This window comes from Hypanus sabinus, chromosome 3 (assembly GCF_030144855.1).
Source record: "Hypanus sabinus isolate sHypSab1 chromosome 3, sHypSab1.hap1, whole genome shotgun sequence".
Lineage (NCBI taxonomy): Eukaryota > Metazoa > Chordata > Chondrichthyes > Myliobatiformes > Dasyatidae > Hypanus > Hypanus sabinus.
Genome location: NC_082708.1, coordinates 2,657,760 through 2,680,696, shown reverse-complemented (window position 1 = coordinate 2,680,696; position 22,937 = coordinate 2,657,760). Strand labels below are relative to the sequence as shown.

Genomic DNA, 22,937 nt, shown 5'->3' with positions numbered 1-22,937 from the left:
TGGTGGTGTTGCTTGGCAGTGCTTTGCGGTCCAGTCGCTGGGCTGGGTGGAGATGCTGGAGGAGGACCTGGCTCCGGGGAAGAGCAGCGTCGCTGTCAACAACTGCATCCGCCAACTCTCCTACCACAGGAGCAACTTGCACGACGGAGCGGGCACCTGGGGTGAGGTAGGTGGGAACATATTGATAAGCAGAAATCGGGTTCCTGGATGTTGTGCTGACATCTTACTTGTCTGAATTAAACTCCTACTATTTCACTCTCCACGTTTCCACCTGATCTGTATCGGATTACAAACAAGAGAAAATCTGCAGATGCTGGAAATCCAAAGCAACACACGTAGAATGCTGGAGGAACTCAGCAGGCCAGGCAGCATCAATGGAAAAAGCACTGTCGACGTTTCAGGCCGAGACCCTTCACCTGGACTCTTTTCCAAGGATGCTACCTGGCCTGCTGAGTGCCTCTGCCACTTTGTGTGTGTTAGAAAGTAAGATTAGCTTGATATGTCAAAACATACAGTGAAATGCATTTTTGCAGCAAATGGAATCAGGAAGAATTATGCTTGGTCCCAGCCTGGAGGTCAAAGTTATCTCTGGCTCAGCAAGGGCCTGGAGAAGCGTAAGGGAGAATGTGGTGCTGAGGACTGAGAGTTCCTCCACCCGATATCAGGGGTATGAAAAGGAGGAAGCACACACCCTCCGAATCTGTAGATAGGGAACAGCAAGGGGGAAGACTTCTCCCCACAAAAGGCTGCATGCCCAGGGTACGTCTCGGCGAAATGCGGAAAAGGTCAGAGCTGCACTCGCTGAGCTTCTAGTTTGATGAGCAGGAGGTGTCCAGTGGGGATGGTTTGTGCTCAGGTGGAGTCAAGTCCACTAGGGAGGGGATTGACTCTGGTGAACAAGGGTCACTTGTGCCAGAGGGGTTGCAGTGGGGACACTCCTTCATTTGTAGCCTCCATAGAAGCAAAGCTCCCTTCTAGAGGTCAACAGGCCTCAGGGTCTGATGAGATCTGGAGTACGCCTGGGCACCATCCTCACCAAAGGAGAGGAGTGCCAGGGTACCGATAAGTGGGGAAATCATGACTCCTTCACGTAACCCCAGGGGTGGAAGACAGAGGCAACCTGGGTGTGGAGACAGTTGAGGGAATGGTGGCTTGAGCCCTTCTTTCGGACCGAGGAGGCTGCAGGGATGTCCAGCTGGGGACGGAGGCAAGGTGGAGAGCAAGATGAGTAGGTCCAGCACTACCTTGCAACAGGAACAGGCTGTGGGCCCTGTTGCCCAACGGACGGAGCGAAGTCTCCACCGCACGAGTCCTGACACCGGTGTCATGCCTGAAGAAAGGCCACTCAGCGAAGCTCTTTCCAGTAGTGGGTGAGCAAGTGGGAACGGGACGGTGAGGGTGAGGACTGGGGTGAGTGTGGGAACGGGACGGTGAGGTTGAGGACGAGGGTGAGTGTGGGAACGGGACAGTGAGGGTGAGGACTGGGGTGAGTGTGGGAACGGGACGGTGAGGGTGAGGACCGGGGTGAGTGTGGGAACGGGACAGTGAGGGTGAGGACCGGGGTGAGTGTGGGAATGGGACAGTGAGGGTGAGGACTGGGGAGGGTGTGGGAACGGGACGGTGAGGGTGAGGATGAGGGTGAGTGTGGGAACGGGACAGTGAGGGTGAGGACTGGGGAGGGTGTGGGAACGGGACGGGGTGAGTGTGGGAATGGGATAGTGAGGGTGAGGACTGGGGTGAGTGTGGGAATGGGACAGTGAGGGTGAGGACTGGGGTGAGTGTGGGAACGGGACAGTGAGGGTGAGGACTGGGCTGAGTGTGGGAACGGGACAGTGAGGGTGAGGACTGGGGTGAGTGTGGGAACGGGACGGTGAGGGTGAGGACCGGGGTGACTGTGGGAATGGGACGGTGAGGGTGAGGTCGGGGTTGAGTGTGGGAACGGGACAGTGAGGGTGAGGACTGGGGTGAGTGTGGGATTGGGACAGTGAGGGTGAGGACTGGGTTGAGTGTGGGAATTGGATAGTGAGGGTGAGGACGGGGGTGAGTGAGGGAACGGGACGGTGAGTGTGAGGACCGGGGTGAGTGTGGGAATGGGACGGTGAGGGTGAGGACAGGGGTGAGAGTGGGAACGGGACAGTGAGGGTGAGGACCGGGGTGAGTGTGGGAACGGGACAGTGACGTTGAGCACTGGGGAGGGTGTGGGAACGGGACAGTGACCCTGAGGACTGGGGTGAGTGTGGGGGATTGGGACAGTGAAGGTGAGGACCAGGGTGAGTGTGGGAACGGGACGGTGAGGGTGAGGACTGGGCTGAGTGTGGGAACGGGACAGTGAGGGTGAGGACTGGGGTGAGTGTGGGAACGGGACAGTGAGGGTGTGGACTGGGGTGAGTCTGGTAACAGGACAGTGAGTGTGAGGACCGGGGTGAGTGTGGGATTGGGACAGTGAGGGTGAGGACTGGGGTGTGTGTGGGAATGGGACAGTGACGGTGAGAACCGGGGTGAGTGTAGGAATGGGGTGGTGAGGGTGAGGACTGGGGTGAGTGTGGGAATGGGACAGTGACGGTGAGGACTGGGGTGAGCAAGTGGGAACAGGTCAGTGAGAGTGAGGACTGGGGTGAGTGTGGGAACGGGACAGTGAGGGTGAGGACGGGGGAGATTGTGGGAACGGGACAGTGAGGGTGAGGACTGTGGTGAGTGTGGGAACGGGACAGTGAGGGTGAGGACGGGGTTGAGTGTGGGAACGGGACAGTGAGGGTGAGGACTGGGGTGAGTGTGGGAACTGGACATTGAGGGTGAGGATTGGGGAGGGTGTGGGAATGGGACGGTGAGGGTGAGGACTGGGGTGAGTGTGGGAACGGGACGGTGAGGGTGAGGACCGGGGTGACTGTGGGAATGGGACGGTGAGGGTGAGGTCGGGGTTGAGTGTGGGAACTGGACAGTGAGGGTGAGGACTGGGGTGAGTGTGGGATTGGGACAGTGAGGGTGAGGACTGGGTTGAGTGTGGGAACTGGATAGTGAGGGTGAGGACGGGGGTGAGTGAGGGAACGGGACGGTGAGTGTGAGGACCGGGGTGAGTGTGGGAATGGGACGGTGAGGGTGAGGACCGGGATGAGTGTGGGAACGGGACAGTGAGGGTGAGGACAGGGGTGAGAGTGGGAACGGGACAGTGACCCTGAGGACTGGGGTGAGTGTGGGGGATTGGGACAGTGAAGGTGAGGACCAGGGTGAGTGTGGGAACGGGACGGTGAGGGTGAGGACTGGGCTGAGTGTGGGAACGGGACAGTGAGGGTGAGGACTGGGGTGAGTGTGGGAACGGGACAGTGAGGGTGTGGACTGGGGTGAGTCTGGTAACAGGACAGTGAGTGTGAGGACCGGGGTGAGTGTGGGATTGGGACAGTGAGGGTGAGGACTGGGGTGAGTGTGGGAACGGGACAGTGAGTGCGAGGACTGGGGTGAGTGTGGGGATGGGACAGTGAGGGTGAGGACTAGGGTGAGTGTGGGAACGGGGCAGTGAGGGTGAGGTCTGGGGTGAGTGTGTGGGAACGGGACAGTGAGGGTGAGGACCGGGGTGAGTGTGGGAACGGGACAGTGAGGGTGAGCACTGGGGAGGGTGTGGGAACAGGACAGTGAGGGTGAGGACTGGGGAGGGTGTTGGAATGGGACGGTGAGTGTGAGGGCTGGGGTGAGTGTGGGAACGGGACAGTGAGGGTGAGGACCGGGGTGAGTGTGAGATTGGGACAGTGAGGGTGAGGACTGGGGTGAGTGTGGGAACGGGACAGTGAGGGTGAGGACTCTGGAGGGTGTGTGAATGGGACGGTGAGTGTGAGGACTGGGGTGAGTGTGTGGGAACGGGATGGTGAGGGTGAGGACTGGGGTGTGTGTGGGAATGGGACAGTGACGATGAGAACCGGGGTGAGTGTAGGAATGGGGTGGTGAGGGTGAGGACTGGGGTGAGTGTGGGAATGGGACAGTGACGGTGAGGACTGGGGTGAGCAAGTGGGAACAGGTCAGTGAGAGTGAGGACTGGGGTGAGTGTGGGAACGGGACAGTGAGGGTGAGGACGGGGGAGATTGTGGGAACGGACAGTGAGGGTGAGGACTGTGGTGAGTGTGGGAACGGGACAGTGAGGGTGAGGACGGGGGTGAGTGTGGGAACGGGACAGTGAGGGTGAGGACTGGGGTGAGTGTGGGAACTGGACATTGAGGGTGAGGATTGGGGAGGGTGTGGGAATGGGACGGTGAGGGTGAGGACTGGGGTGAGTGTGGGAACGGGACGGTGAGGGTGAGGACCGGGGTGACTGTGGGAATGGGACGGTGAGGGTGAGGTCGGGGTTGAGTGTGGGAACGGGACAGTGAGGGTGAGGACTGGGGTGAGTGTGGGATTGGGACAGTGAGGGTGAGGACTGGGTTGAGTGTGGGAATTGGATAGTGAGGGTGAGGACCGGGGTGAGTGTGGGAATGGGACGGTGAGGGTGAGGACCGGGATGAGTGTGGGAACGGGACAGTGAGGGTGAGGACAGGGGTGAGAGTGGGAACGGGACAGTGAGGGTGAGGACCGGGGTGAGTGTGGGAACGGGACAGTGAGGTTGAGCACTGGGGAGGGTGTGGGAACGGGACAGTGACCCTGAGGACTGGGGTGAGTGTGGGGGATTGGGACAGTGAAGGTGAGGACCAGGGTGAGTGTGGGAACGGGACGGTGAGGGTGAGGACTGGGCTGAGTGTGGGAACGGGACAGTGAGGGTGAGGACTGGGGTGAGTGTGGGAACGGGACAGTGAGGGTGAGGACGGGGGTGATTGTGGGAACGGGACAGTGAGGATGAGGACTGGGGTGAGTGTGGGAACAGGACAGTGAGGGTGAGGACTGGGGTGAGTGTCGGAACGGGACAGTGAGGGTGAGGACTGGGGAGGGTGTGGGAACGGGACAGTGAGGTTGAGGACTGGGATGAGTGTGGGAACGGGACAGTGAGGGTGAGGACTGGGGAGGGTGTGGAAACGGGACAGTGAGGGTGAGGACTGGGGTGAGTGTGGGAACGGGACAGTGAGGGTGAGGATTGGGGTGAGTGTGGGAACGGGACGGTGAGGGTGAGGACTGGGGTGAGTGTGGGAACGGGACGGTGAGGGTGAGGACCGGGGTGAGTGTGGGAACGGGACGGTGAGGGTGAGGACTGGGGTGAGTCTGGTAACAGGACAGTGAGGGTGAGGACCGGGGTGAGTGTGGGATTGGGACAGTGAGGGTGAGGACTGGGGTGAATGTGGGAACGGGACCGTGAGGGTGAGGACTGGACTGAGTGTGGGATTGGGACAGTGAGGGTGAGGACTGGGGTGAGTGTGGGAACGGGACAGTGAGGGTGAGGACTGGGCTGAGTGTGGGATTGGGACAGTGAGGGTGAGGACTGGGGTGAGTGTGGGAACGGGACAGTGAGTGTGAGGACCTGGGTGAGTGTGGGATTGGGACAGTGAGGGTGAGGACTTGGGTGAGTGTGGGAACGGGACAGTGAGTGTGAGGACTGGGGTGAGTGTGGGAATGGGACAGTGAGGGTGAGGACTGGGGTGAGTGTGGGAACGGGACGGTGAGGGTGAGGACAGGGGTGAGTGTGGGAACGGGACGGTGAGGGTGAGGACTGGGGTGAGTGTGGGAACGGGACAGTGAGGGTGTGGACTGGGGTGAGTCTGGTAACAGGACAGTGAGTGTGAGGACCGGGGTGAGTGTGGGATTGGGACAGTGAGGGTGAGGACTGGGGTGAGTGTGGGAACGGGACAGTGAGTGCGAGGACTGGGGTGAGTGTGGGGATGGGACAGTGAGGGTGAGGACTAGGGTGAGTGTGGGAACGGGGCAGTGAGGGTGAGGACCGGGGTGAGTGTGGGAACGGGACAGTGAGGGTGAGGACTGGGGTGAGTGTGGGAATGGGACAGTGATGGTGAGGTCTGGGGTGAGTGTGTGGGAACGGGACAGTGAGGGTGAGGACCGGGGTGAGTGTGGGAACGGGACAGTGAGGGTGAGCACTGGGGAGGGTGTGGGAACAGGACAGTGAGGGTGAGGACTGGGGAGGGTGTTGGAATGGGACGGTGAGTGTGAGGGCTGGGGTGAGTGTGGGAACGGGACAGTGAGGGTGAGGACCGGGGTGAGTGTGAGATTGGGACAGTGAGGGTGAGGACTGGGGTGAGTGTGGGAACGGGACAGTGAGGGTGAGGACTCTGGAGGGTGTGTGAATGGGACGGTGAGTGTGAGGACTGGGGTGAGTGTGTGGGAACGGGATGGTGAGGGTGAGGACTGGGGTGTGTGTGGGAATGGGACAGTGACGATGAGAACCGGGGTGAGTGTAGGAATGGGGTGGTGAGGGTGAGGACTGGGGTGAGTGTGGGAATGGGACAGTGACGGTGAGGACTGGGGTGAGCAAGTGGGAACAGGTCAGTGAGAGTGAGGACTGGGGTGAGTGTGGGAACGGGACAGTGAGGGTGAGGACGGGGGAGATTGTGGGAACGGACAGTGAGGGTGAGGACTGTGGTGAGTGTGGGAACGGGACAGTGAGGGTGAGGACGGGGGTGAGTGTGGGAACGGGACAGTGAGGGTGAGGACTGGGGTGAGTGTGGGAACTGGACATTGAGGGTGAGGATTGGGGAGGGTGTGGGAATGGGACGGTGAGGGTGAGGACTGGGGTGAGTGTGGGAACGGGACGGTGAGGGTGAGGACCGGGGTGACTGTGGGAATGGGACGGTGAGGGTGAGGTCGGGGTTGAGTGTGGGAACGGGACAGTGAGGGTGAGGACTGGGGTGAGTGTGGGATTGGGACAGTGAGGGTGAGGACTGGGTTGAGTGTGGGAATTGGATAGTGAGGGTGAGGACCGGGGTGAGTGTGGGAATGGGACGGTGAGGGTGAGGACCGGGATGAGTGTGGGAACGGGACAGTGAGGGTGAGGACAGGGGTGAGAGTGGGAACGGGACAGTGAGGGTGAGGACCGGGGTGAGTGTGGGAACGGGACAGTGAGGTTGAGCACTGGGGAGGGTGTGGGAACGGGACAGTGACCCTGAGGACTGGGGTGAGTGTGGGGGATTGGGACAGTGAAGGTGAGGACCAGGGTGAGTGTGGGAACGGGACGGTGAGGGTGAGGACTGGGCTGAGTGTGGGAACGGGACAGTGAGGGTGAGGACTGGGGTGAGTGTGGGAACGGGACAGTGAGGGTGAGGACGGGGGTGATTGTGGGAACGGGACAGTGAGGATGAGGACTGGGGTGAGTGTGGGAACAGGACAGTGAGGGTGAGGACTGGGGTGAGTGTCGGAACGGGACAGTGAGGGTGAGGACTGGGGAGGGTGTGGGAACGGGACAGTGAGGTTGAGGACTGGGATGAGTGTGGGAACGGGACAGTGAGGGTGAGGACTGGGGAGGGTGTGGAAACGGGACAGTGAGGGTGAGGACTGGGGTGAGTGTGGGAACGGGACAGTGAGGGTGAGGATTGGGGTGAGTGTGGGAACGGGACGGTGAGGGTGAGGACTGGGGTGAGTGTGGGAACGGGACGGTGAGGGTGAGGACCGGGGTGAGTGTGGGAACGGGACGGTGAGGGTGAGGACTGGGGTGAGTCTGGTAACAGGACAGTGAGGGTGAGGACCGGGGTGAGTGTGGGATTGGGACAGTGAGGGTGAGGACTGGGGTGAATGTGGGAACGGGACCGTGAGGGTGAGGACTGGGCTGAGTGTGGGATTGGGACAGTGAGGGTGAGGACTGGGGTGAGTGTGGGAACGGGACAGTGAGGGTGAGGACTGGGCTGAGTGTGGGATTGGGACAGTGAGGGTGAGGACTGGGGTGAGTGTGGGAACGGGACAGTGAGTGTGAGGACCTGGGTGAGTGTGGGATTGGGACAGTGAGGGTGAGGACTTGGGTGAGTGTGGGAACGGGACAGTGAGTGTGAGGACTGGGGTGAGTGTGGGAATGGGACAGTGAGGGTGAGGACTGGGGTGAGTGAGGGAACGGGACGGTGAGGGTGAGGACAGGGGTGAGTGTGGGAACGGGACGGTGAGGGTGAGGACCGGGGTGAGTGTGGGAACGGGACAGTGAGGGTGAGGACAGGGGTGAGTGTGGGAATGGGACGGTGAGGGAGAGGACGGGGGTGACTGTGGAAACAGGACGGTGAGGGTGAGTGAGGGAACGGGATGGTGAGGGTGAGGACCAGGGTGAGTGTGGGAACGGGACAGTGAGGGTGAGGACTGGGCTGAGTGTGGGATTGGGACAGTGAGGGTGAGGACTGGGGTGAGTGTGGGAACGGGACAGTGAGGGTGAGGACTCGGCTGAGTGTGGGATTGGGACAGTGAGGGTGAGGACTGGGGTGAGTGTGGGAACGGGACAGTGAGTGTGAGGACCTCGGTTAGTGTGGGATTGGGACAGTGAGGGTGAGGACTTGGGTGAGTGTGGGAACGGGACAGTGAGTGTGAGGACTGGGGTGAGTGTGGGAATGGGACAGTGAGGGTGAGGACTGGGGTGAGTGAGGGAACGGGACGGTGAGTGTGAGGACCGGGGTGAGTGTGGGAACGGGACGGTGAGGGTGAGGACCGGGGTGAGTGTGGGAACGGGACAGTGAGTGCGAGGACTGGGGTGAGTGTGGGGATGGGACAGTGAGGGTGAGGACTGGGATGAGTGTGGGAACGGGACAGTGAGGGTGAGGACTGGGGTGAGTGTGGGAATGGGACAGTGAGGGTGAGGACTGGGGTGAGTGTGGGAACAGGACAGTGAGGGTGAGGACCGGGGTGAGTGTGGGAACGGGGCAGTGAGGGTGAGGACCGGGGTGAGTGTGGGATTGGGACAGTGAGGGTGAGGACTGGGGTGAGTGTGGGAACAGGACAGTGAGGGTGAGGACCGGGGTGAGTGTGGGAACGGGACAGTGAGGGTGAGGACTGGGGTGAGTGTGGGAATGGGACAGTGATGGTGAGGACTGGGGTGAGTGTGTGGGAACGGGACAGTGAGGGTGAGGACCGGGGTGAGTGTGGGAACGGGACAGTGAGGGTGAGCACTGGGGAGGGTGTGGGAACAGGACAGTGAGGGTGAGGACTGGGGAGGGTGTTGGAATGGGACGGTGAGTGTGAGGACTGGGGTGAGTGTGTGGGAACGGGACAGTGAGGGTGAGGACCGGGGTGAGTGTGAGATGGGGACAGTGAGGGTGAGGACTCTGGAGGGTGTGTGAATGGGACGGTGAGTGTGAGGACTGGGGTGAGTGTGTGGGAACGGGATGGTGAGGGTGAGGACTGGGGTGTGTGTGGGAATGGGACAGTGACGGTGAGAACCGGGGTGAGTGTAGGAATGGGGTGGTGAGGGTGAGGACTGGGGTGAGTGTGGGAATGGGACAGTGACGGTGAGGACTGGGGTGAGCAAGTGGGAACAGGTCAGTGAGAGTGAGGACTGGGGTGAGTGTGGGAACGGGACAGTGAGGGTGAGGACTGTGGTGAGTGTGGGAACGGGACAGTGAGGGTGAGGACGGGGGTGATTGTGGGAACGGGACAGTGAGGGTGAGGACTGTGGTGAGTGTGGGAACGGGACAGTGAGTGCGAGGACTGGGGTGAGTGTGGGGATGGGACAGTGAGGGTGAGGACTAGGGTGAGTGTGGGAACGGGGCAGTCAGGGTGAGGACCGGGGTGATTGTGGGAACGGGACAGTGAGGATGAGGACTGGGGTGAGTGTGGGAACAGGACAGTGAGGGTGAGGACTGGGGTGAGTGTCGGAACGGGACAGTGAGGGTGAGGACTGGGGAGGGTGTGGGAACGGGACAGTGAGGTTGAGGACTGGGATGAGTGTGGGAACGGGACAGTGAGGGTGAGGACTGGGGAGGGTGTGGAAACGGGACAGTGAGGGTGAGGACTGGGGTGAGTGTGGGAACGGGACAGTGAGGGTGAGGATTGGGGTGAGTGTGGGAACGGGACGGTGAGGGTGAGGACTGGGGTGAGTGTGGGAACGGGACGGTGAGGGTGAGGACCGGGGTGAGTGTGGGAACGGGACGGTGAGGGTGAGGACTGGGGTGAGTCTGGTAACAGGACAGTGAGGGTGAGGACCGGGGTGAGTGTGGGATTGGGACAGTGAGGGTGAGGACTGGGGTGAATGTGGGAACGGGACCGTGAGGGTGAGGACTGGGCTGAGTGTGGGATTGGGACAGTGAGGGTGAGGACTGGGGTGAGTGTGGGAACGGGACAGTGAGGGTGAGGACTGGGCTGAGTGTGGGATTGGGACAGTGAGGGTGAGGACTGGGGTGAGTGTGGGAACGGGACAGTGAGTGTGAGGACCTGGGTGAGTGTGGGATTGGGACAGTGAGGGTGAGGACTTGGGTGAGTGTGGGAACGGGACAGTGAGTGTGAGGACTGGGGTGAGTGTGGGAATGGGACAGTGAGGGTGAGGACTGGGGTGAGTGAGGGAACGGGACGGTGAGGGTGAGGACAGGGGTGAGTGTGGGAACGGGACGGTGAGGGTGAGGACCGGGGTGAGTGTGGGAACGGGACAGTGAGGGTGAGGACAGGGGTGAGTGTGGGAATGGGACGGTGAGGGAGAGGACGGGGGTGAGTGTGGAAACAGGACGGTGAGGGTGAGTGAGGGAACGGGATGGTGAGGGTGAGGACCAGGGTGAGTGTGGGAACGGGACAGTGAGGGTGAGGACTGGGCTGAGTGTGGGATTGGGACAGTGAGGGTGAGGACTGGGGTGAGTGTGGGAACGGGACAGTGAGGGTGAGGACTCGGCTGAGTGTGGGATTGGGACAGTGAGGGTGAGGACTGGGGTGAGTGTGGGAACGGGACAGTGAGTGTGAGGACCTCGGTTAGTGTGGGATTGGGACAGTGAGGGTGAGGACTTGGGTGAGTGTGGGAACGGGACAGTGAGTGTGAGGACTGGGGTGAGTGTGGGAATGGGACAGTGAGGGTGAGGACTGGGGTGAGTGAGGGAACGGGACGGTGAGTGTGAGGACCGGGGTGAGTGTGGGAACGGGACGGTGAGGGTGAGGACCGGGGTGAGTGTGGGAACGGGACAGTGAGTGCGAGGACTGGGGTGAGTGTGGGGATGGGACAGTGAGGGTGAGGACTGGGATGAGTGTGGGAACGGGACAGTGAGGGTGAGGACTGGGGTGAGTGTGGGAATGGGACAGTGAGGGTGAGGACTGGGGTGAGTGTGGGAACAGGACAGTGAGGGGGAGGACCGGGGTGAGTGTGGGAACGGGGCAGTGAGGGTGAGGACCGGGGTGAGTGTGGGATTGGGACAGTGAGGGTGAGGACTGGGGTGAGTGTGGGAACAGGACAGTGAGGGTGAGGACCGGGGTGAGTGTGGGAACGGGACAGTGAGGGTGAGGACTGGGGTGAGTGTGGGAATGGGACAGTGATGGTGAGGACTGGGGTGAGTGTGTGGGAACGGGACAGTGAGGGTGAGGACCGGGGTGAGTGTGGGAACGGGACAGTGAGGGTGAGCACTGGGGAGGGTGTGGGAACAGGACAGTGAGGGTGAGGACTGGGGAGGGTGTTGGAATGGGACGGTGAGTGTGAGGACTGGGGTGAGTATGTGGGAACGGGACAGTGAGGGTGAGGACCGGGGTGAGTGTGAGATGGGGACAGTGAGGGTGAGGACTCTGGAGGGTGTGTGAATGGGACGGTGAGTGTGAGGACTGGGGTGAGTGTGTGGGAACGGGATGGTGAGGGTGAGGACTGGGGTGTGTGTGGGAATGGGACAGTGACGGTGAGAACCGGGGTGAGTGTAGGAATGGGGTGGTGAGGGTGAGGACTGGGGTGAGTGTGGGAATGGGACAGTGACGGTGAGGACTGGGGTGAGCAAGTGGGAACAGGTCAGTGAGAGTGAGGACTGGGGTGAGTGTGGGAACGGGACAGTGAGGGTGAGGACTGTGGTGAGTGTGGGAACGGGACAGTGAGGGTGAGGACGGGGGTGATTGTGGGAACGGGACAGTGAGGGTGAGGACTGTGGTGAGTGTGGGAACGGGACAGTGAGTGCGAGGACTGGGGTGAGTGTGGGGATGGGACAGTGAGGGTGAGGACTAGGGTGAGTGTGGGAACGGGGCAGTCAGGGTGAGGACCGGGGTGAGTGTGGGTACGGGACAGTGAGGGTGAGGACTGGGGTGAGTGTGGGAATGGGACAGTGATGGTGAGGACTGGGGTGAGTGTGTGGGAACGGGACAGTGAGGGTGAGGACCGGGGTGAGTGTGGGAACGGGACAGTGAGGGTGAGCACTGGGGAGGGTGTGGGAACAGGACAGTGAGGGTGAGGACTGGGGAGGGTGTTGGAATGGGACGGTGAGTGTGAGGACTGGGGTGAGTGTGTGGGAACGGGACAGTGAGGGTGAGGACTGGGGTGAGTGTGGGAACGGGACAGTGAGGGTGTGGACTGGGGTGAGTCTGGTAACAGGACAGTGAGTGTGAGGACCGGGGTGAGTGTGGGATTGGGACAGTGAGGGTGAGGACTGGGGTGAGTGTGGGAACGGGACAGTGAGTGCGAGGACTGGGGTGAGTGTGGGGATGGGACAGTGAGGGTGAGGACTAGGGTGAGTGTGGGAACGGGGCAGTGATGGTGAGGACCGGGGTGAGTGTGCGAACGGGACAGTGAGGGTGAGGACTGGGGTGAGTGTGGGAATGGGACAGTGATGGTGAGGACTGGGGTGAGTGTGTGGGAACGGGACAGTGAGGGTGAGGACCGGGGTGAGTGTGGGAACGGGACAGTGAGGGTGAGCACTGGGGAGGGTGTGGGAACAGGACAGTGAGGGTGAGGACTGGGGAGGGTGTTGGAATGGGATGGTGAGTGTGAGGACTGGGGTGAGTGTGTGGGAACGGGACAGTGAGGGTGAGGACCGGGGTGAGTGTGGGAACGGGACAGTGAGGGTGAGGACGGGGGAGATTGTGGGAACGGGACAGTGAGGGTGAAGACTGTGGTGAGTGTGGGAACGGGACAGTGAGGGTGAGGACGGGGGTGAGTGTGGGAACGGGACAGTGAGGGTGAGGACTGGGGTGAGTGTGGGAACTGGACATTGAGGGTGAGGATTGGGGAGGGTGTGGGAATGGGACGGTGAGGGTGAGGACTGGGGTGAGTGTGGGAACGGGACGGTGAGGGTGAGGACCGGGGTGACTGTGGGAATGGGACGGTGAGGGTGAGGTCGGGGTTGAGTGTGGGAACGGGACAGTGAGGGTGAGGACTGGGGTGAGTGTGGGATTGGGACAGTGAGGGTGAGGACTGGGTTGAGTGTGGGAATTGGATAGTGAGGGTGAGGACGGGGGTGAGTGAGGGAACGGGACGGTGAGTGTGAGGACCGGGGTGAGTGTGGGAATGGGACGGTGAGGGTGAGGACCGGGATGAGTGTGGGAACGGGACAGTGAGGGTGAGGACAGGGGTGAGAGTGGGAACGGGACAGTGAGGGTGAGGACCGGGGTGAGTGTGGGAACGGGACAGTGAGGTTGAGCACTGGGGAGGGTGTGGGAACGGGACAGTGACCCTGTGGACTGGGGTGAGTGTGGGGGATTGGGACAGTGAAGGTGAGGACCAGGGTGAGTGTGGGAACGGGACGGTGAGGGTGAGGACTGGGCTGAGTGTGGGAACGGGACAGTGAGGGTGAGGACTGGGGTGAGTGTGGGAACGGGACAGTGAGGGTGAGGACGGGGGTGATTGTGGGAACGGGACAGTGTGGATGAGGACTGGGGTGAGTGTGTGAACAGGACAGTGAGGGTGAGGACTGGGGTGAGTGTCGGAACGGGACAGTGAGGTTGAGGACTGGGATGAGTGTGTGGGAACGGGACAGTGAGGGTGAGGATTGGGGAGGGTGTGGGAACGGGACAGTGAGGGTGAGGACTGGGTTGAGTGTGGGAATTGGATAGTGAGGGTGAGGACAGGGGTGAGTGAGGGAACGGGACGGTGAGTGTGAGGACCGGGGTGAGTGTGGGAATGGGACAGTGAGGGTGAGGACAGGGGTGAGTGTGGGAACGGGACAGTGAGGTTGAGGACTGGGGTGAGGGTGTGAACTGGGGTGACTGTGGGAACGGGGCAGTGAGGGTGAGGACTGGGGTGAGTGTGGGAACGGGACGGTGAGGGAGAGGACGGGGGTGAGTGTGGGAACAGGACGGTGAGGGTGAGGACCGGGGTGAGTGTGTGGAAACGGGACGGTGAGGGTGAGGACCGGGGTGAGTAAGGGAACGGGACGGTGAGGGTGAGGACCGGGGTGAGTGTGGGATTGGGACAGTGAGGGTGATGACGGGAGTGACTGTGGGAACGGAACGTTGAGGGTGAGGACTGGGGAGAGTGTGGAAACGGGACAGTGAGGGTGAGGACTGGGGTGAGTGTGGGAACGGGACAGTAAGGGTGAGGATTGGGGTGAGTGTGGGAACGGGACGGTGAGGGTGAGGACTGGGGTGAGTGTGGGAACGGGACGGTGAGGGTGAGGACCGGGGTGAGTGTGGGAACGGGACGGTGAGGGTGAGGACTGGGGTGTGTGTGGGAATGGGACAGTGACGGTGAGAACCGGGGTGAGTGTAGGAATGGGGTGGTGAGGGTGAGGACTGGGGTGAGTGTGGGAATGGGACAGTGACGGTGAGGACTGGGGTGAGCAAGTGGGAACAGGTCAGTGAGAGTGAGGACTGGGGTGAGTGTGGGAACGGGACAGTGAGGGTGAGGACTGTGGTGAGTGTGGGAACGGGACAGTGAGGGTGAGGACGGGGGTGATTGTGGGAACGGGACAGTGAGGGTGAGGACTGTGGTGAGTGTGGGAACGGGACAGTGAGTGCGAGGACTGGGGTGAGTGTGGGGATGGGACAGTGAGGGTGAGGACTAGGGTGAGTGTGGGAACGGGGCAGTCAGGGTGAGGACCGGGGTGAGTGTGGGTACGGGACAGTGAGGGTGAGGACTGGGGTGAGTGTGGGAATGGGACAGTGATGGTGAGGACTGGGGTGAGTGTGTGGGAACGGGACAGTGAGGGTGAGGACCGGGGTGAGTGTGGGAACGGGACAGTGAGGGTGAGCACTGGGGAGGGTGTGGGAACAGGACAGTGAGGGTGAGGACTGGGGAGGGTGTTGGAATGGGATGGTGAGTGTGAGGACTGGGGTGAGTGTGTGGGAACGGGACAGTGAGGGTGAGGACCGGGGTGAGTGTGGGAACGGGACAGTGAGGGTGAGGTCGGGGGAGATTGTGGGAACGGGACAGTGAGGGTGAGGACTGTGGTGAGTGTGGGAACGGGACAGTGAGGGTGAGGACGGGGGTGAGTGTGGGAACGGGACAGTGAGGGTGAGGACAGGGGTGAGAGTGGGAACGGGACAGTGAGGGTGAGGACCGGGGTGAGTGTGGGAACGGGACAGTGAGGTTGAGCACTGGGGAGGGTGTGGGAACGGGACAGTGACCCTGTGGACTGGGGTGAGTGTGGGGGATTGGGACAGTGAAGGTGAGGACCAGGGTGAGTGTGGGAACGGGACGGTGAGGGTGAGGACTGGGCTGAGTGTGGGAACGGGACAGTGAGGGTGAGGACTGGGGTGAGTGTGGGAACGGGACAGTGAGGGTGAGGACGGGGGTGATTGTGGGAACGGGACAGTGTGGATGAGGACTGGGGTGAGTGTGGGAACAGGACAGTGAGGGTGAGGACTGGGGTGAGTGTCGGAACGGGACAGTGAGGTTGAGGACTGGGATGAGTGTGGGAATGGGACAGTGACGGTGAGGACTGGGGTGAGCAAGTGGGAACAGGTCAGTGAGAGTGAGGACTGGGGTGAGTGTGGGAACGGGACAGTGAGGGTGAGGACTGTGGTGAGTGTGGGAACGGGACAGTGAGGGTGAGGACGGGGGTGATTGTGGGAACGGGACAGTGAGGGTGAGGACTGTGGTGAGTGTGGGAACGGGACAGTGAGTGCGAGGACTGGGGTGAGTGTGGGGATGGGACAGTGAGGGTGAGGACTAGGGTGAGTGTGGGAACGGGGCAGTCAGGGTGAGGACCGGGGTGAGTGTGGGTACGGGACAGTGAGGGTGAGGACTGGGGTGAGTGTGGGAATGGGACAGTGATGGTGAGGACTGGGGTGAGTGTGTGGGAACGGGACAGTGAGGGTGAGGACCGGGGTGAGTGTGGGAACGGGACAGTGAGGGTGAGCACTGGGGAGGGTGTGGGAACAGGACAGTGAGGGTGAGGACTGGGGAGGGTGTTGGAATGGGACGGTGAGTGTGAGGACTGGGGTGAGTGTGTGGGAACGGGACAGTGAGGGTGAGGATTGGGGTGAGTGTGGGAACGGGACAGTGAGGGTGTGGACTGGGGTGAGTCTGGTAACAGGACAGTGAGTGTGAGGACCGGGGTGAGTGTGGGATTGGGACAGTGAGGGTGAGGACTGGGGTGAGTGTGGGAACGGGACAGTGAGTGCGAGGACTGGGGTGAGTGTGGGGATGGGACAGTGAGGGTGAGGACTAGGGTGAGTGTGGGAACGGGGCAGTGATGGTGAGGACCGGGGTGAGTGTGCGAACGGGACAGTGAGGGTGAGGACTGGGGTGAGTGTGGGAATGGGACAGTGATGGTGAGGACTGGGGTGAGTGTGTGGGAACGGGACAGTGAGGGTGAGGACCGGGGTGAGTGTGGGAACGGGACAGTGAGGGTGAGCACTGGGGAGGGTGTGGGAACAGGACAGTGAGGGTGAGGACCGGGGTGAGTGTGGGAACGGGACAGTGAGGGTGAGGACGGGGGAGATTGTGGGAACGGGACAGTGAGGGTGAGGACTGTGGTGAGTGTGGGAACGGGACAGTGAGGGTGAGGACGGGGGTGAGTGTGGGAACGGGACAGTGAGGGTGAGGACTGGGGTGAGTGTGGGAACTGGACATTGAGGGTGAGGATTGGGGAGGGTGTGGGAATGGGACGGTGAGGGTGAGGACTGGGGTGAGTGTGGGAACGGGACGGTGAGGGTGAGGACCGGGGTGACTGTGGGAATGGGACGGTGAGGGTGAGGTCGGGGTTGAGTGTGGGAACGGGACAGTGAGGGTGAGGACTGGGGTGAGTGTGGGATTGGGACAGTGAGGGTGAGGACTGGGTTGAGTGTGGGAATTGGATAGTGAGGGTGAGGACGGGGGTGAGTGAGGGAACGGGACGGTGAGTGTGAGGACCGGGGTGAGTGTGGGAATGGGACGGTGAGGGTGAGGACCGGGATGAGTGTGGGAACGGGACAGTGAGGGTGAGGACAGGGGTGAGAGTGGGAACGGGACAGTGAGGGTGAGGACCGGGGTGAGTGTGGGAACGGGACAGTGAGGTTGAGCACTGGGGAGGGTGTGGGAACGGGACAGTGACCCTGTGGACTGGGGTGAGTGTGGGGGATTGGGACAGTGAAGGTGAGGACCAGGGTGAGTGTGGGAACGGGACGGTGAGGGTGAGGACTGGGCTGAGTGTGGGAACGGGACAGTGAGGGTGAGGACTGGGGTGAGTGTGGGAACGGGACAGTGAGGGTGAGGACGGGGGTGATTGTGGGAACGGGACAGTGTGGATGAGGACTGGGGTGAGTGTGGGAACAGGACAGTGAGGGTGAGGACTGGGGTGAGTGTCGGAACGGGACAGTGAGGTTGAGGACTGGGATGAGTGTGTGGGAACGGGACAGTGAGGGTGAGGATTGGGGAGGGTGTGGGAACGGGACAGTGAGGGTGAGGACTGGGTTGAGTGTGGGAATTGGATAGTGAGGGTGAGGACAGGGGTGAGTGAGGGAACGGGACGGTGAGTGTGAGGACCGGGGTGAGTGTGGGAATGGGACAGTGAGGGTGAGGACAGGGGTGAGTGTGGGAACGGGACAGTGAGGTTGAGGACTGGGGTGAGGGTGTGAACTGGGGTGACTGTGGGAACGGGGCAGTGAGGGTGAGGACTGGGGTGAGTGTGGGAACGGGACGGTGAGGGAGAGGACGGGGGTGAGTGTGGGAACAGGACGGTGAGGGTGAGGACCGGGGTGAGTGTGTGGGAACGGGACGGTGAGGGTGAGGACCGGGGTGAGTAAGGGAACGGGACGGTGAGGGTGAGGACCGGGGTGAGTGTGGGATTGGGACAGTGAGGGTGATGACGGGAGTGACTGTGGGAACGGAACGTTGAGGGTGAGGACTGGGGAGAGTGTGGAAACGGGACACTGAGGGTGAGGACTGGGGTGAGTGTGGGAACGGGACAGTAAGGGTGAGGATTGGGGTGAGTGTGGGAACGGGACGGTGAGGGTGAGGACTGGGGTGAGTGTGGGAACGGGACGGTGAGGGTGAGGACCGGGGTGAGTGTGGGAACGGGACGGTGAGGGTGAGGACTGGGGTGTGTGTGGGAATGGGACAGTGACGGTGAGAACCGGGGTGAGTGTAGGAATGGGGTGGTGAGGGTGAGGACTGGGGTGAGTGTGGGAATGGGACAGTGACGGTGAGGACTGGGGTGAGCAAGTGGGAACAGGTCAGTGAGAGTGAGGACTGGGGTGAGTGTGGGAACGGGACAGTGAGGGTGAGGACTGTGGTGAGTGTGGGAACGGGACAGTGAGGGTGAGGACGGGGGTGATTGTAGGAACGGGACAGTGAGGGTGAGGACTGTGGTGAGTGTGGGAACGGGACAGTGAGTGCGAGGACTGGGGTGAGTGTGGGGATGGGACAGTGAGGGTGAGGACTAGGGTGAGTGTGGGAACGGGGCAGTCAGGGTGAGGACCGGGGTGAGTGTGGGTACGGGACAGTGAGGGTGAGGACTGGGGTGAGTGTGGGAATGGGACAGTGATGGTGAGGACTGGGGTGAGTGTGTGGGAACGGGACAGTGAGGGTGAGGACCGGGGTGAGTGTGGGAACGGGACAGTGAGGGTGAGCACTGGGGAGGGTGTGGGAACAGGACAGTGAGGGTGAGGACTGGGGAGGGTGTTGGAATGGGATGGTGAGTGTGAGGACTGGGGTGAGTGTGTGGGAACGGGACAGTGAGGGTGAGGACCGGGGTGAGTGTGGGAACGGGACAGTGAGGGTGAGGACGGGGGAGATTGTGGGAACGGGACAGTGAGGGTGAGGACTGTGGTGAGTGTGGGAACGGGACAGTGAGGGTGAGGACGGGGGTGAGTGTGGGAACGGGACAGTGAGGGTGAGGACAGGGGTGAGAGTGGGAACGGGACAGTGAGGGTGAGGACCGGGGTGAGTGTGGGAACGGGACAGTGAGGTTGAGCACTGGGGAGGGTGTGGGAACGGGACAGTGACCCTGTGGACTGGGGTGAGTGTGGGGGATTGGGACAGTGAAGGTGAGGACCAGGGTGAGTGTGGGAACGGGACGGTGAGGGTGAGGACTGGGCTGAGTGTGGGAACGGGACAGTGAGGGTGAGGACTGGGGTGAGTGTGGGAACGGGACAGTGAGGGTGAGGACGGGGGTGATTGTGGGAACGGGACAGTGTGGATGAGGACTGGGGTGAGTGTGGGAACAGGACAGTGAGGGTGAGGACTGGGGTGAGTGTCGGAACGGGACAGTGAGGTTGAGGACTGGGATGAGTGTGTGGGAACGGGACAGTGAGGGTGAGGATTGGGGAGGGTGTGGGAACGGGACAGTGAGGGTGAGGACTGGGTTGAGTCTGGTAACAGGACAGTGAGGGTGAGGACCGGGGTGAGTGTGGGATTGGGACAGTGAGGGTGAGGACTGGGGTGAATGTGGGAACGGGACCGTGAGGGTGAGGACTGGGCTGAGTGTGGGATTGGGACAGTGAGGGTGAGGACTGGGGTGAGTGTGGGAACGGGACAGTGAGGGTGAGGACTGGGCTGAGTGTGGGATTGGGACAGTGAGGGTGAGGACTGGGGTGAGTGTGGGAACGGGACAGTGAGTGTGAGGACCTGGGTGAGTGTGGGATTGGGACAGTGAGGGTGAGGACTTGGGTGAGTGTGGGAACGGGACAGTGAGTAAGAGGACTGGGGTGAGTGAGGGAACGGGACGGTGAGGGTGAGGACAGGGGTGAGTGTGGGAACGGGACGGTGAGGGTGAGGACCGGGGTGAGTGTGGAAACAGGACGGTGAGGGTGAGTGAGGGAACGGGATGGTGAGGGTGAGGACCAGGGTGAGTGTGGGAACGGGACAGTGAGGGTGAGGACTGGGCTGAGTGTGGGATTGGGACAGTGAGGGTGAGGACTGGGGTGAGTGTGGGAACGGGACAGTGAGTGTGAGGACTTGGCTGAGTGTGGGATTGGGACAGTGAGGGTGAGGACTGGGGTGAGTGTGGGAATGGGACAGTGAGTGTGAGGACTGGGGTGAGTGTGGGAACAGGACAGTGAGGGTGAGGACCGGGGTGAGTGTGGGAATGGGACAGTGAGGGTGAGGACTGGGGTGAGTGTGGGAATGGGACAGTGATGGTGAGGACTGGGGTGAGTGTGTGGGAACGGGACAGTGAGGGTGAGGACCGGGGTGAGTGTGTGGGAACGGGACGGTGAGGGTGAGGACCGGGGTGAGTGAGGGAACGGGACGGTGAGGGTGAGGACCGGGGTGAGTGTGGGATTGGGACAGTGAGGGTGATGACGGGAGTGACTGTGGGAACGGAACGTTGAGGGTGAGGACTGGGGAGAGTGTGGAAACGGGACAGTGAGGGTGAGGACTGGGGTGAGTGTGGGAACGGGACAGTGAGGGTGAGGATTGGGGTGAGTGTGGGAACGGGACGGTGAGGGTGAGGACTGGGGTGAGTGTGGGAACGGGACGGTGTGGGTGAGGACCGGGGTGACTGTGGGAATGGGACGGTGAGGGTGAGGTCGGGGTTGAGTGTGGGAACGGGACAGTGAGGGTGAGGACTGGGGTGAGTGTGGGATTGGGACAGTGAGGGTGAGGACTGGGTTGAGTGTGGGAATTGGATAGTGAGGGTGAGGACTGGGGTGAGTGTCGGAACGGGACAGTGAGGTTGAGGACTGGGATGAGTGTGGGAATGGGACAGTGACGGTGAGGACTGGGGTGAGCAAGTGGGAACAGGTCAGTGAGAGTGAGGACTGGGGTGAGTGTGGGAACGGGACAGTGAGGGTGAGGACTGTGGTGAGTGTGGGAACGGGACAGTGAGGGTGAGGACGGGGGTGATTGTGGGAACGGGACAGTGAGGGTGAGGACTGTGGTGAGTGTGGGAACGGGACAGTGAGTGCGAGGACTGGGGTGAGTGTGGGGATGGGACAGTGAGGGTGAGGACTAGGGTGAGTGTGGGAACGGGGCAGTCAGGGTGAGGACCGGGGTGAGTGTGGGTACGGGACAGTGAGGGTGAGGACTGGGGTGAGTGTGGGAATGGGACAGTGATGGTGAGGACTGGGGTGAGTGTGTGGGAACGGGACAGTGAGGGTGAGGACCGGGGTGAGTGTGGGAACGGGACAGTGAGGGTGAGCACTGGGGAGGGTGTGGGAACAGGACAGTGAGGGTGAGGACTGGGGAGGGTGTTGGAATGGGACGGTGAGTGTGAGGACTGGGGTGAGTGTGTGGGAACGGGACAGTGAGGGTGAGGACTGGGGTGAGTGTGGGAACGGGACAGTGAGGGTGTGGACTGGGGTGAGTCTGGTAACAGGACAGTGAGTGTGAGGACCGGGGTGAGTGTGGGATTGGGACAGTGAGGGTGAGGACTGGGGTGAGTGTGGGAACGGGACAGTGAGTGCGAGGACTGGGGTGAGTGTGGGGATGGGACAGTGAGGGTGAGGACTAGGGTGAGTGTGGGAACGGGGCAGTGATGGTGAGGACCGGGGTGAGTGTGCGAACGGGACAGTGAGGGTGAGGACTGGGGTGAGTGTGGGAATGGGACAGTGATGGTGAGGACTGGGGTGAGTGTGTGGGAACGGGACAGTGAGGGTGAGGACCGGGGTGAGTGTGGGAACGGGACAGTGAGGGTGAGCACTGGGGAGGGTGTGGGAACAGGACAGTGAGGGTGAGGACCGGGGTGAGTGTGGGAACGGGACAGTGAGGGTGAGGACGGGGGAGATTGTGGGAACGGGACAGTGAGGGTGAGGACTGTGGTGAGTGTGGGAACGGGACAGTGAGGGTGAGGACGGGGGTGAGTGTGGGAACGGGACAGTGAGGGTGAGGACTGGGGTGAGTGTGGGAACTGGACATTGAGGGTGAGGATTGGGGAGGGTGTGGGAATGGGACGGTGAGGGTGAGGACTGGGGTGAGTGTGGGAACGGGACGGTGAGGGTGAGGACCGGGGTGACTGTGGGAATGGGACGGTGAGGGTGAGGTCGGGGTTGAGTGTGGGAACGGGACAGTGAGGGTGAGGACTGGGGTGAGTGTGGGATTGGGACAGTGAGGGTGAGGACTGGGTTGAGTGTGGGAATTGGATAGTGAGGGTGAGGACGGGGGTGAGTGAGGGAACGGGACGGTGAGTGTGAGGACCGGGGTGAGTGTGGGAATGGGACGGTGAGGGTGAGGACCGGGATGAGTGTGGGAACGGGACAGTGAGGGTGAGGACAGGGGTGAGAGTGGGAACGGGACAGTGAGGGTGAGGACCGGGGTGAGTGTGGGAACGGGACAGTGAGGTTGAGCACTGGGGAGGGTGTGGGAACGGGACAGTGACCCTGTGGACTGGGGTGAGTGTGGGGGATTGGGACAGTGAAGGTGAGGACCAGGGTGAGTGTGGGAACGGGACGGTGAGGGTGAGGACTGGGCTGAGTGTGGGAACGGGACAGTGAGGGTGAGGACTGGGGTGAGTGTGGGAACGGGACAGTGAGGGTGAGGACGGGGGTGATTGTGGGAACGGGACAGTGTGGATGAGGACTGGGGTGTGTGGGAACAGGACAGTGAGGGTGAGGACTGGGGTGAGTGTCGGAACGGGACAGTGAGGTTGAGGACTGGGATGAGTGTGTGGGAACGGGACAGTGAGGGTGAGGATTGGGGAGGGTGTGGGAACGGGACAGTGAGGGTGAGGACTGGGTTGAGTGTGGGAATTGGATAGTGAGGGTGAGGACAGGGGTGAGTGAGGGAACGGGACGGTGAGTGTGAGGACCGGGGTGAGTGTGGGAATGGGACAGTGAGGGTGAGGACAGGGGTGAGTGTGGGAACG

The 22,937-nt window shown here is 61.7% G+C and overlaps 1 protein-coding gene across 6 annotated transcripts in view; it reads left to right on the top strand.

Annotated features, from left to right (window-relative positions):
- apbb1 (amyloid beta (A4) precursor protein-binding, family B, member 1 (Fe65)) overlaps positions 1-22,937 on the top strand; it is a 114,651-nt gene that overhangs the window by 38,690 nt on the left and 53,024 nt on the right. For all 6 annotated transcript variants that reach the window (XM_059963530.1, XM_059963531.1, XM_059963532.1 and 3 more), the window contains one exon: positions 20-166. In XM_059963530.1, the coding sequence (XP_059819513.1) occupies positions 20-166 (147 nt within the window). The remainder of the gene's footprint in view (positions 1-19; positions 167-22,937) is intronic.